A 14,077-nucleotide genomic window follows, 5' to 3' on the forward strand; every position below is an offset into this window, starting at 1 on the left:
ATGCATGTGTTTTAGGTGGTATCAGTCCTTTCCAGGGCCTATTCAGAGAAGCCATTAAAGCTTACTGTTTCCTGTCAAGGAGACGGGGGCTGGAGCTCCCTGGGCAAAAGCCAGGAGCAGCATCTGTTTCCAAGTATTCTGGAATACCGTTTGAATCCGGAACCACACCTTCCTAAAATGGAAGGAGTGACAGAGTTTACAGATTATGTCTCAGAGACAGTAGACGTGCCCTCACCCTTTGAACTTTTAGAGCCACCGACTTCAGGAGGATTTCTGAAACTGTCAAAAGCTTGCTGCTACATATTTCCTGGAGGAAGAGGGGACTCTGCTTTATTTGCTGTCAATGGTTTCAACATCCTGGTGGATGGTGGGTCTGACCGAAAGTCTTGCTTCTGGAAACTGGTTCGCCACCTAGACAGAATTGACTCTGTTCTGCTCACGCATATTGGTGCAGACAACCTTCCAGGCATCAATGGTTTGTTTCAGAGAAAGATTGCAGAGCAGGAGGAGGAGGGCAACCAAGGTTCTGGTTCAAACACAAGCGAGGAGTCAACGAAAAACCTAATATCCCCTGAGCTTGGGATTGTATTTCTGAACGTCCCTGAGAAGCTTCGGATGCCAGAGTCCACTCTAAAAGTTAAACGAAGCATTGAGGAAGCATCTCTCACATTACAGTACCTCAACAAGCTAGGTATCACACCTGAACCGCTTCACAGGCCAGTAAGTAACACTGTTGAACCCATCACACTCTTTCATAAACTTGGAGTTGGAAAGTTGGACATGTATGTGCTAAACCCTGTCAAGGAGAGCAAAGAGATGCAGTTTCTCATGCAAAAATGGGCTGGGAACAGCAAAGCTAAGACTGGTATTCTAATGTCTAATGGAAAGGAAGGAGAAATATCTGTTCCCTATTTGACATCAGTTACTGCGCTCATTGTTTGGATTCCGCACAAGCCCACGGAAAAGATAGTCAGGGTGCTTTTTCCTGGAAATGCACCTCAGAATAAAATCTTTGAAGGCCTTGAGAAACTGAAACACCTTGACTTTCTGCGATATCCAGTAGCAACTCAAAAAGACTTATCATCTGGTGCCCCGCTGCCCATTATCAAGCAGACAAAAATTAAATCAAGAACTGATAGCAAAGAAAGTCTCAAAGCGTCACCAAAACCAAACCCAAAAACTGCCAAGAAGGAAGATGTTGGACAGGAAGATGAGCTCAAGAGTGAAACTACTAAAGAGAATAAAGTGGAAAAGAAAGAAGAGAAAAAAATAAAAAGTCAAAGTTTGAAGGCCACCAAACAACAGAAAAATAGTGCAGTTGCTCCTATGACAACAAAGTCAGAGAAGAAAATATCAAAGGAGAAAAGTGGCAAAATCGAAAAAGTTTTCCGAATGGATGAAAAGAAAGATAAAGAGAAGAAGGACATCAAAAAAGACAAAGTAAAAAAAGATGAAAATATAAGAAAAGATGAGAAAAAGGAAAACAAGGAACTCAAAAAGAAGGACACAAATAAGCCAGAATTGAGAAAAATGACTAAACCAGATCTTAAACCACTCACTCCTGAAGTGAGGAAAACACTACACAAAGTTAAGAGTCAGACTAAAATCAAGACAGAAAAGAATACAGTTGTTAAGGAGCATTCAAAGGTTAAAAAGCATATCCCTGAGAACCTCCATGAAGAGGTCACAGCAGCAGCTCTTGCAGACAGGTCAATCATGTCTTCCCCGGAGGACCTTACCGAGGACTTTGAGGCTCTGAAAAGAGATGAGTTGTCAAAACCCAAGATTGAGAGTGCCCAGATATCTGAGGTATCAGCTCTCAAAGACACTAAAGTATCCATGTCGTTCTCTCCTGATGACAAAATTACATCATTTGCTACTCATGCAGAGACTGCTTTAACCACATTTCCTGAGAAAACAAATGAAGGCAAAACAGATGGGAAAATATCAGAACGGATTAGATCTCCTCAAAGTAAAGATTCAAGCAGTGGTATTCACAAGCAATATGAAGAGCAGACAATTGTGGATTATGGCAAATATTCTGAAAAGGAAGATTTAAAAGACATGTCAAAGAAGAGTGATAGCTCAGAGGATGATGATGAAGTAATCGAAAAAGCTGAGTTTGAAGGAACAGAAGATGCTTCATTTATCAAGTATAAAACACAGGAAATAAAGAAAGAAAGCCCTGAAAAGGGGTTGGAAAACAAATCAACTGTACCACTGGCCTCATCCACTGCGGGACTGTCTGGACAAGGAGTAGTAGGATCAGCCTCTGAGCAATTCTCCTTTATCCAAGATGAAACTATCCCTGGTTACACAGAGACAGAACAGACCATCTCTGATGAGGAGATCCATGATGATACGGAAGAAAGAATACCACAGTTACGATATAATGCAGGATCTTACGACATCTCAGTCCCTGATGTCCCTAGAACATTTGACCCGATGCACGGTATGGAAGAGATGAAAAGCTCTGCTGTTTCTGATGTTGTGGATGTCAAACCCAAAGCCTTTATGGTAGGTCAGCAGTTTGAGACGGCATCTTATCCTGCTGTCATTGCGGCTCCTCTTGCAGAGGAGGAACACATATCATCTGCCACATCCATAACAGAATATGACAAAATGTCATCATTTGCCACATCAGTTGCTGAAGACCAGTCCGTAGCATCTGTTACGGCACCTCAGACTGAGGAAGTTGGAAGGAACTCCCTACTTGACATCATCAACAATGTGCCCGCACGTACAGAAGGCACCCAGGGAAAGGACTACCTACATTCCGCAGGTACCATTTCACCTACCTCTTCTTTGGAAGATGACAAATGTTTTAAGTCTCCTTCCTCTGATGAGTACCACCCCAACATGATGGAAATGGAGAGTGATGACAAGGCTATTGCAGCTCATGATGAAGATGATGATGAAGAAGATGAGGATGAAGATCAAACTCCAAATGTTGACATCCCTCTGGGTAAACTCCAAGAGGGCTATGAACATGCAGCGTCCATGATGCTAAAGGAGAAAGAAAACTCAACTTCTCCCACTATTTCTCTTCCCGCCCTATCTCAAAACTCTCCTATGCAGCCCGCCAGCGAAAAACAGTCTCCATTTAGTATTGGTGGAGTTGTAATCAGCAGTGGAATACAAGCCACATCAACATCGCCATCTCTCGCTACAGAATTTGAGTCCCATTTCAGACAAGACAGTGATGAGAGATGTCCAAGCCCCGATGACAGCACTATGAAACTGGCATCACCCGCACAGTCAGTTCCTACAAGCACGGGCTACTCTCCAGCAGAGGAAAAGCCCTCAAAGACCAAAGATGAAGCAGATATCAATTTGAAGAGCGAAAAAGCAGAGAAATCAGTCACTATTTCAGATAATACATCATTCATTGGACTTTCAGGTGACAAAACAATGTTAGAGGCATCAGAAGAATCTGAAGAGGACAGTGTGGATGAAGATGACTATCACATCAAAAAAGATCTCCAGCCAGCCGTTAAGGCTAAACTTATGGAGGCAAAAGAAGGATGCTTCCTGGATGATGATTTAACAATTGAGGCAAAGACTTCCACGATAGGGACTGACCTTGAAAGCTTACAAAAGCATAGTGTAGATGAGAAATCCAAGCCTGAAATCGTTTATTCTGATGAAAATGAAACAGATAATTTTACAACTGGATTTGAAACAAAATTCTCACCTGCATATTCAAGCAAAACTGAAAAATGTCCAAAAGGTGCTGAAAAAACAGATATCTCTTTCACAGTTCCTGAGAAAAGTGTTCAATTTAGTGTGTGCGATTACCCTGAGAAGGAGACCAAAGAGAAAGCCATCTATATAAGACAAGACACGCCTTATGTACATGGCAAAACATTCTCTTACAGTGACATTTATGATAGTAAACCAGGATCCATGGAATCTGATACATTTAATCAAGGGTCCATAGACAAGGTGGAGAAAGACATTTCAAGGGATGAAATGGATTTACCACCATATCCTGTGACAGCAAGCGGCAAAATATCAGTGGATGAAAATCCAGTGTCATATGGACAAGAACCCTCAACTCCATTATGGCGTGACTCAAAGAACACTTCAGCTGATCCTTCAGTGGTCAAAGGGGCCAAAGAAACAGAACCATTTGAATGCACAGAAAGTGATGTTGGTTCAGCTGCAGATCGACCTGAAGCATCTCTCTCTTTGGCAAAGGATTCTTTGTCTTTTTCAATGCAATCTGGCCACCCAAAACCCTCAGCCTTTTCTTCATCGACAGGGTTCAATATTGCCAAATCAATTGGCGCTGATGATCAAAGCACATGTTTGGAGATTGATATGCGTAAACTGACAGCTAAGGATGAAGAAGACTATGACGATGATGAGTTCATCGGTGAAGATGATGAAGACGATGAAGGCGATGAGGATGACGATAATGGCTCTGTTGATTCTGACATGGAAAAAGGTACCAAAGAGAAGTCTGAGAAAGAAGTAAAAAATCCTTCCAGTGAAATACTTTCCTTAAATAAGCCTGAATTTATGGTTTCCATGGGTGGATATGGCTTTTATAGTCAGGGGAAGCCAAGTGACAAAGAAAACCTCTCCAGTTCAAAGATAGCAGATGACGATATGGCAGACTCGTCAATTTTAAAGAGAAAGTCAAGTGGGGGGTCGACAGGTTTTTCTGACTACGTCACAGGCTTCCAGCTGGATGAAGAGGAATTTAAGAAATCCCTTTTACCAAGCCAGACCACAGACAAAGGTAAAGAGGATATTAGCTTGAAGCTTTCACAGAAATGTTTTTACAAGAATGAGGGAAATGATCCAGATTTCGAGAAACCTCAGTCCCCGGACCACTTGAGCAAGAAATCACCGGACACAAGCTTTCAGTACACGGCCACTGCTGCCCCTGGTTATTCCTCTTCCTCTGCCTATAGCTACTCCTCTTCAACTTCAGGCTCCTTCTCAACCAGCCGTCAGCTTGGAGAAGATTTGGAGACACCTGCCTCAGCAGAGCCCCTGTTTGAGTATTCGTCATTTAAAGAAGAACACTGTCCGGTCATAGATTCTCCCTTCCCCTCTTTAACTGGCACCAAAGATGATTATCTTGAAGCATCTGAGAAACACAACACTGTTACAAACGCAGCTGAGTCCACCTCTAGCTTAGCCCACTTTTCACCCCTCAGTCCATCTGAGGAGGCCAAACTCTTCCCTTCACATTCACGAACAACTTCTGCTGAAAGCAAAAAGGAACAAACACGTTTTAGCGGTTTCATGGATAGACAACCTCAATCAGATTGCTTCTATAAGCCTGAGTGGTCTGAGGTGTCAAGTTTGGACTCGGCAAAAGACTTAGAGGACTCATTGGTCACACACTCTAAAGAAACAGCAATCTCATTCAATAAAGAGGCAGCCAGTGCTGCTTTGTTTGGTGTCACTTCTTCACCACGTCCTGTTACTGAAGGGAAACATTACTTTGAGGAAAGTGACAGCAGTGAAGAAGAAGAGGATGAAGGGGATTATACGCAAGAAATGACTTCAGTATCACCCTCCAGTGGGCTCACAGGTTCCTTGACCTTATCTGATAAGCCCGTTTCTTCAGCTGAAAGTGAAATGATAACTAATGCACTCCCTGATGTGCTTGGCTCTTACATGTCTTCACCACTTTCAGCCACCAAGCCTGACCCAACCAAAGGAACCACAGAAGTCAGCGTAAGCTCAACCCTCCTTGCTGGAGCTACAGCTAGTGGTGCACTTGTAGACACAGCAAGAATAGAGTCCAGAGAGGGTGCTGGAAGCTACAGGAGCTCCTATGAATGGGAAATGTCCAAACCTCAGATAGGGAGGATGCCTGGTGACTCTCCTCCCCATTATCGTCACGACGATGAATTTGAAGAGGAGTGTGAAATGGAGCCAGAACACCCAGTACGGCCACTTTCACTCTCATCGACTAGTCAGCCATTTCACTCCCCTTTCTCTGCTGATGAGTGCAGCCAACAAGGGCAGTTTGATGTTGATGACGATGATGAGGATGATGATGAGAGTGATCAAGATCTTGCTGGCAAAGCATCCAAAGGAGCTGCCTCTTCATATGCAGGCCAAAGCTCTCCGGGATATTCGTCCTGTGAGTACAAGCAGCATAAAACTGACCTTTCACCTTCCTTTATCAACCCATGCATGCGGCAGCTATGTAGTGATGAAGATGACGAAGAGCAAGGACATCAAAGTGAACAGTCGCAGGAGGGTGACGAACATGACATGTCGGTAAAGAGAAGGGCTCGCAAGCAGCCACAACATCATCAGTCCCACAGCAGCTCTTTTCATCAAGCCAGTGGCATGTCAGCAGGGTTGGGTGAAGCAACAGAGGACACTCCACCCACTTCCATAAGTGAGTCTCTCGCCTCTCAGTCGGACTCTGAAGTGCCTGCAGGCACAGAAGAGTTCCCCTCAGTCACTGGTGAAGGCAACGTTGATTCAGATGAGGATGCAGACTATATGCCTATTGACAAAATATCCGCCACGGGCAGCCGTCAGCCTTCCTCCTGGAAGAGCCACGATCCAGTTCCCACACCTCAAAAGGACCCCTATCCCCATCCTCCTTGTCCTGATGTCTGCATGGTGGACCCTGATTCTTTGGGCAGTGCCTCAATTAAGAAAGAGCCTAAAGCAAAAGGCTTGAAGAAAGCTGGGAAAACCAAGTCAGCGTCCCCAGCCAGACGCAAGAGGTCCCCTTTGCCTGTCAAACAAACATCATCTCCTCGAAGTGCGTCACTAAAAAAGAAGGATGCTGACAAGAGTTCACGGATGTCTCGCCTGTCAGATGGACAGGGCTCAAAAGATGATGATCTCTCAAGGTCAAGCTACAATCCTGGCAAAGCGACAACAAATGGTGGCAAGAGCGGTTTGGGTAATCTAATTGTTAGCAATGCTATTGAAAAGTGGAAGATTTGATTAATTGTTTAACTTTTTGCTTTCTTTCTCCCAGGCTCTCCAAAGGCTGGTTCTACAGCTCCTATTTATGTTGACATGGCCTACATTCCTAACCACTGCAGCGCCAAGAATGTAGATCAAGAATTTTTCAAACGTATTCGCTCCGCATACTACGTGGTGAGCGGGAATGATCCTGGAAGTGGTGAACCAAGCCGAACTGTTCTCGATGCACTGCTGGATGGAAAAGCTCAGTGGGGTTCAAATCTTCAGGTAAACCTTCACTAATCACACTAAAGCTGCGGAGCCCAGTAATATTTAGACATAATTTTTAGTTCAGAAAAAGTGTATGTCCACAGCCTTGTTTGAAGACAGCCTTGACATACATGCAGTATGTTTCCATATTCATGTTAGATATTAGGGGTGTAACAGTACACAAAAATCTCGGTTCGGTACGTACCTCGGTTTTTAGGTCACGGTTTGGTTCATTTTTGGTACAGTAAGAAAGCAAAATGCAAAATATAAATGTGCTAGTTGTTTATTACACACTTTTGTGCTTTCAACAATAGGAACATTAGCCTGTACAAAGCTAGAATTCTGCTCAAAAAGTAGCGGGAATTTAAAGATAATCCAACAACAATCTCCTTTCAGACCCCGCGTATTGGTCAGCTTTCTTTCTGAAAGAAAGAAGAAAAAAGAAGTCCTGTGCTAAAGAGAAAAGCAATCCCATTGACAAAGATTATAACATGTATTTTACAAATGAAATGCCTCAATGAAACTTTTTTTTTTTCTTATGAACTGTTTTCAAAAGCTTTATTGGTTGATTTTCTCAAGTTAAAGCGCCACACAGAAATGAATAAATTTAATTGTGTAAGCAGGATGTGTGTATTATTCTTATTACCGTAGTTTCCCGAATATAAGGCGCACCCGTGTATAATGCGCACCCCAAATTTACTTGTAAAATCTAGGGGAAATTATTGTACCTGTTTATAACGCGCACCCTAATTTTAGCACCAATAAATAGAAGAATACAAGAAAACAGAGTGTACAGATACGAGATGTCATTTTACTGACTGGTGAAACACAGCACAAGCATAGCACATCGGTAGTTCAAAACATTACCATAAACTGACAATATTTACGGTAATAATATGATTTGACAACTTCTCCAACTTACCAGAATGTAGGAGAAAGCAAAACAAATGTGACTTTTCTTTTAAAGGCTGCTGTATAACTTGCTCGTTTCATCATGATGAATAGATGTTTCTACCGTGGATTGATACGGTAAAATGAAAGTGAGAACGTAAGTCGGAAATCCGTGAAAGCTCATCGCTGTCAACACGACAGTAACAATAGGAACTATTGTTATTTGGGTTTGAGTTTCCCGAGGGACAGATATAGTTGACGGACACAGGAAGTGTGTGCTAAGATTGTTATGGTCTGAGTTGCGGAGCTGCAATAAACGTTGACTCAAATGAGTTCAAGAAACTAAATTCTGTGCTTTATGAAGAGTGAAAAAAGCAGAATTTAACACAGACGAAATCATTCGGCCGATTAGAGTGAAGTATTACCGAAACAAAATGGTGACGTCACGTACCGTAATGGTTGGCAACAGGTCGCCGCATATGTTTCTTCAACTCAACGTGGCCGTGTCAATAAAAAAATTCGGTTTATATATACATGTAATATATATATATATATATATATATATATATATATATATATATATATATATATATTTCTGTCTCCATCCATGTACCCGTTTATCATGCGCACCATGGTTTTACAAGTTGATTTTGTGGGAAAAAAAAGTGCGCGTTATATTCGGGAAATTACGGTATTTAATTACAGGTGTTTTAGTTCATTTCAATTTATTTTATTTAAATGGGCTATTATTTATTTTATTATGTGTTTATATTTTACAAATGTGATGTAGTATTCATTTATATTGTATATTTTACGTTGTATAACTTTAGTTCCTATGTGAATATTAGTTCCTACTTGTTTTGTTGTGGTAGGAAGGTTTTGTATTGAACATGAGGCCGTGTTGGTTATTATCATAGCAGAGAGGACAGCAGTAAATCAACAAAGACAAGTCAACTGTGCCCCAATCTACCACTCAAGAGATCTGATGGACTCAAAAAGTAGGTTACGATTGCATATTAGTTTGAAAATCGACCAGATCCACCGTATTTTTACACGAGTGACTTCCGGCCCAATCCTTGCTACCGGTAGTAGTATTGACGCAGGAGGGCCGCGTCTTGCGTCAAATAATAAACTCTGCTGTTCTTTTCGCGTGCGTCGCGTTGAGCCGCTTCTGGGACGCATCTATCACGCGGCCGTACTGCGACTGGTGTGCATTGGCTGATTGACTCTAACGCCCGCGTTTCACTGCGTTCTTGTGGCGGCCACGTTGTCGCGCCGTTGACGTTTCTGGGTTATACTGTCCTACCGTGTTTGTCCTCATTATACTAGAGAAGACTGAGTAAATATAATCTACATAAATAAACTGTAACCCGATCGACTCACAGCCTCGGAAAGTAAGGGTTATATTACTTCAGAAACTCGTTCGGCATGTGTCCGTTCCGAACTGAGCACCACATACCGAAACATTTCAATACTATTACATGTACCGTTACACCCTTATTAGATATAGTTTAATTTAATGAAGCCTGATGATTAAAAATTACACGATACCCAGTTCAGACTTGACAGATTCCAAATCACTCGGGCTCCAATTCATTGTCCTCCAATTCGTTCATGAAAATAATAGACAGCAAGGACAAGAGTTGTTAAAGAATACACTGGTGTTACAGTAGCAATATGGCTTTCTTATTCTCCGTCTCTTTGTATTTTGTGGCAGTTTCAGTGACTCTCACAGGTCAGATTGCCTTCTATCTCTATGGCCAATATTATGTGTTATGCTGTACTCACTTTGAAGCTTCTACTTTTTCCCAAGCTAGACAGCTAGCGCTTTAATAATCAGACTTCTTCCTTTTCGTTCTGATATATTGAAAGAATGGCCTCAAACTACTGTCCTCTAAAGACTGTCGTAAAACTATAAAAAAAAGTACACAACTTAGCATTAGCAACAACATTAGCTTGCCAGACAAGTTCGCTAAACATAAACAAAAAATATAGCATTTCTCGCAATAACAGATTATGCACATTATTTTACACATCCATACATACGGACAAATCTTGTCCAGGGATCATGTAAGCACAACAGTACTAGTACAATGAAGGTGTCAGCCCGAGATGTCGTGCAGCCATATTGAATTGACAGGAGTACACTAAACTATGACGCAAAGACACCAAAAGAGGGCGCTATAGAACAGCACAAAAAAAACTTAGCGTAAAACTTACCAAAAGGCAGAGTATGTGTAGTGCATGGGGGAGCAGTAATGTTTTCATTCTTGTGTGAGGTCCCTTGCATTTTTGTGCGTGCATCTGGGTTTAAAACCCTGAGCCCATTTTACTTTGCACTTAGCAGTGTGCCACTTACAAACCCATTCATTGAGTTGTCGTCAGGGGACGGCAGGGCGGAATGTTTGCCATTCATTTGAAATTTGGTAGGCGACTCTGCACCAATACAGGCGGACTGCCACAGCGAGGTTGTGTTCTAGCCGACTGCCCAGTAGAGGTGTGACAATATATCAAAATATTTTCTTTTGTGGGCATTTGCAGTTCAATTCCTGTTCATTTTAGGGCATTTACAAGTTACTTCATGAGTCACTCCTATTCATTTGGGCACATTCTTGAGTCACTTTCAGTAACCTAAAATCAACAGGAAGTCATCTGTAAATATCTCTAAAGGAATATGAAGTGACCGAAAATCAACAGGAAATAATGTGAAATGCCCGAGAATTACCTCATTAGTGGCTGCCACTGATGGCCATAGACGTCCAACCTGTTTGAAGTAAGAGGGATGGCAGCGAATGAACATTCATCCCAATTCAAATAGGCCCCTGAAATACAAAAATTAACAAGAATATAAATAGTTAATTTCTAAAATTTTTCTGAGGGTTTGATGCACGTACAAGTAACTCATATTATACCCGTCTCCCTGTACTTCGTTTTTGGGCTCACCAAAATCACCTTAGACCTGCGGTTTACTTTGCGCTGGAACTTTGACCTCCTCTTTGGTGTGGTAGGAAAACTGCGCTGGTATAGTCATTTTAGCTTTAAGCTATGCTGTTCGATTTTGTCTCACAAGAAAATCCTGATTATTTTCTCCCAAACCCGATACCTATTACAATTTCTTGGCAGAATAAAAATGACAAATAGAGTATTCGGAATGTCTTTTCTTTATTAGAACTGAAAGTGCCATTGAATTTAACTCTGTCAATACACACGGACAAATCCCATGGGATGAAGAACATTTTATTTACACAACAGACTGCTGCGCTGGTCTTAATTAAAGTGCCTGTAACAGCATACAAAAAAAATCTTAAATAGCATTATTTTGTGAATTGCAATCATATTTTGAGACGATTCGACTACATACAACAATTTGGCAAAGCGCAGATGACGAGAAATTGGTCTTCTGCTGTTTAGCCCCGCCTGTCATTATAGCACTTTAGCGTCCCCAGCTGGAGGATGATGTCAGCAGGCTCGTGATTTCATCTGATTTAGAATTCAGCCCATTGAGGGGGAAGATTCAGAATGAGGAAAATGCGAAGGACAGCATCAAAATGTCATGATTGCTGCAATCTCTCTACTCCAATATTTTTACAGGATATTCTTCTTATCTAACTATTCTCCCCAGTTGCTAAATAAATGGTATGGTCATGAGAAATAACAGTCCTGTGCTAAATGGAATATGAAATATTAAAAATGCATTTATTTAGTAGGACAGGGCAAAATTACTGCATAATGGTCAAAATTGCCGACTTCTTCCTCTCCGAACGATATTTTATGCCACCGGCGTTAGTCCAGCTTTTTTCATTTCCCTGCCCCGGCTTCGGAAACGAAGGAAACAGCGTAAACAACAGCGAGTTGGCTGTGCTCGTCGTCGGGGATGAACGCCAAAAATAGCCCATTCTCGGTGGACAAACCAGCTGACATCGGAGCACAAAGCTGCTCGTGGCCAAGCCAAGGAAAGCGCATTCTCGGCGGGCACGCGAAGAGAACCGAGCGGGCTGATTCTTTGACTTCCTCATAAATTCAATGATGCTACAGTTGTCGGACTTGTTTTGGCCAATCTCCGCGGTTAACGGCAACTTTTTGAAACCCAAAAAGGCCCACACGCCTCTCCCTGGTGCAGCAACAAAAACCTGCCGCCCATTTGGCTGGCGTGATGCGAAAAATAAACTAATTAATTCGCAAAATCAGCTGAATCCGCAGTCCATCTGCATGCTATAAAGCAATACTGTGTTATGAGATGCTGACCTGGGTGACATCACATTCTCATTCGTCCTAAACCTGGAGCCAGAAGTTACTCATTTTCATGGCACGGGATTAAAAAAATTGAATACTTAAATCCATCGTGTCCACACACATCCAAGTGGGCCATTTCATTCAGGACCATAATATACCACGTGAAATATGAAATAAACATGCTTTTTGCTGTCATAGGGATTTTAAATTGATAATGAAAGAAGAAGTGCATATACCATTTTGAAACAAAATCAAACATGAGAAAAGGTAGTCAGTTAGTCTGTCTGTAAACCAAATAGTCTGTCCGCAAGCCAGTCTGCCAACCAGCTAGCCAGTCTGTCAAGTCAATCAGGTAAAGTAAATAGGCTTCCAAGCTCAGAGTGATGTGCTGTCATATTTTTCTCTGGTCTTACTTACATATAAAAATGATTAGTGCCAAACAATATGCAATGTGGCAATCAAGTCGTCTAAACAAACACAAATATGCAGCCCAGAGAAGGTAACAAACAGAAAGATCCCTTAGGTTTATGAGCACTTCATCATTACAAAAGACGTCAGGTCAAACACATTAATGTGCCAATGAACAATGTGCATATAGATTCATTTTGCCAAAATATGTTATTGGATTAAAAAAAAATAACAACATGGCATGCTTTTAATTACTGTAATCTTCTTATCAGCAATATTGACAGGAAAACGAGACACACATACACGTATACTTTCATACTTGTGGTATAGTGCAATATACACTCAGCCAGACATGGCGCCTTACTACTCTGTCGTTCTGTTGTACATATAAGTGTACAGAGGAAGTATATGAGTAAGTGTGGAACATTTCAAGGCTGCATGTCCACTGCAATCATTCTACGTATACAACAATACTTTAAGTACATCATGAGATAATTCACTTACTCATGGCATATTGCAATTTGTGTCCAAAGTTAGCTGGGCAAAAGTAGCAGAATCACCGGTCGCCATGGTTGTTGTTGTTCTTGTTGTTTAAGGCGATGCGCCTTCATGAGAGGAAGTGGAAATGCAGAGGAAATCCCAGGTGTTTAGATAAACCAAAATGGTGCGGTTTTGAAAACCAAACGTACTGATTTGAATGTTTTTAACATCGTTTTCACCAGAAAAGTCGGTTTCGGTTCAAAATCGATTAATTGAACAGCCTTACTCTGAGCTGTCTGTCATCATTTTACACAAAACTCCAACAATGGGCCGGACAAAAGTATTGGCACCCTTTGAAAAATCATGTGACTCTTCCCTAATTTGTGTAATTAACAGTACCTGTTACTTACCTGTGGCACATAACAGGTGGTGGCAATAACTAAATCACACCTGCAGCCATTTAAAATGGATTAAAGTTGACTCAACCTCTGTCCTCTGTCCTTGTTTGTACCACATTGAGCATGGAAAAAAGAAAGAAGACCAAAGAACTGTCTGAGGATTTGAGAAGCAATATTGAGAGGAAGCGTGGGCAATCTCAAGGCTACAAATCCATCTCCAAAGACCTGAAAGTTCCTGTGTCTACCGTGAGCAGTGTCATCAATAAGTGTAAAGCCCATGGCACTTTGGCTAACCTCCCTTGATGTGGACGGAAAGTGGCGAGATTTGAACGGAAGATTGTGCAGATGGTGGATAAAGAACCTCGACTAACATCCAAACAAGTTCAAGCTGTCCTGCAGTCCGAGGCACGCAGTGTCAACCCATACTTCCGTCGGTGTTTGAATGAAAAGGGACTCTATGGTAGGATACCCAGCAGGTATTCCGAGTTTGCCAAAACTTA

General features: G+C 41.8%; 1 protein-coding gene across 2 annotated transcripts in view; it reads left to right on the forward strand.

The window, feature by feature from the left end:
* Window positions 1–14,077, forward strand: part of map1aa (microtubule-associated protein 1Aa) — a 78,088-nt gene that overhangs the window by 52,229 nt on the left and 11,782 nt on the right. For both annotated transcript variants that reach the window (XM_057836993.1, XM_057837000.1), the window contains 2 exons: window positions 16–6,892; window positions 6,971–7,185. In XM_057836993.1, the coding sequence (XP_057692976.1) occupies window positions 16–6,892; window positions 6,971–7,185 (7,092 nt within the window). The remainder of the gene's footprint in view (window positions 1–15; window positions 6,893–6,970; window positions 7,186–14,077) is intronic.

The sequence above is a fragment of the Corythoichthys intestinalis genome, chromosome 1, assembly GCF_030265065.1.
Source record: "Corythoichthys intestinalis isolate RoL2023-P3 chromosome 1, ASM3026506v1, whole genome shotgun sequence".
Classification (NCBI taxonomy): domain Eukaryota; kingdom Metazoa; phylum Chordata; class Actinopteri; order Syngnathiformes; family Syngnathidae; genus Corythoichthys; species Corythoichthys intestinalis.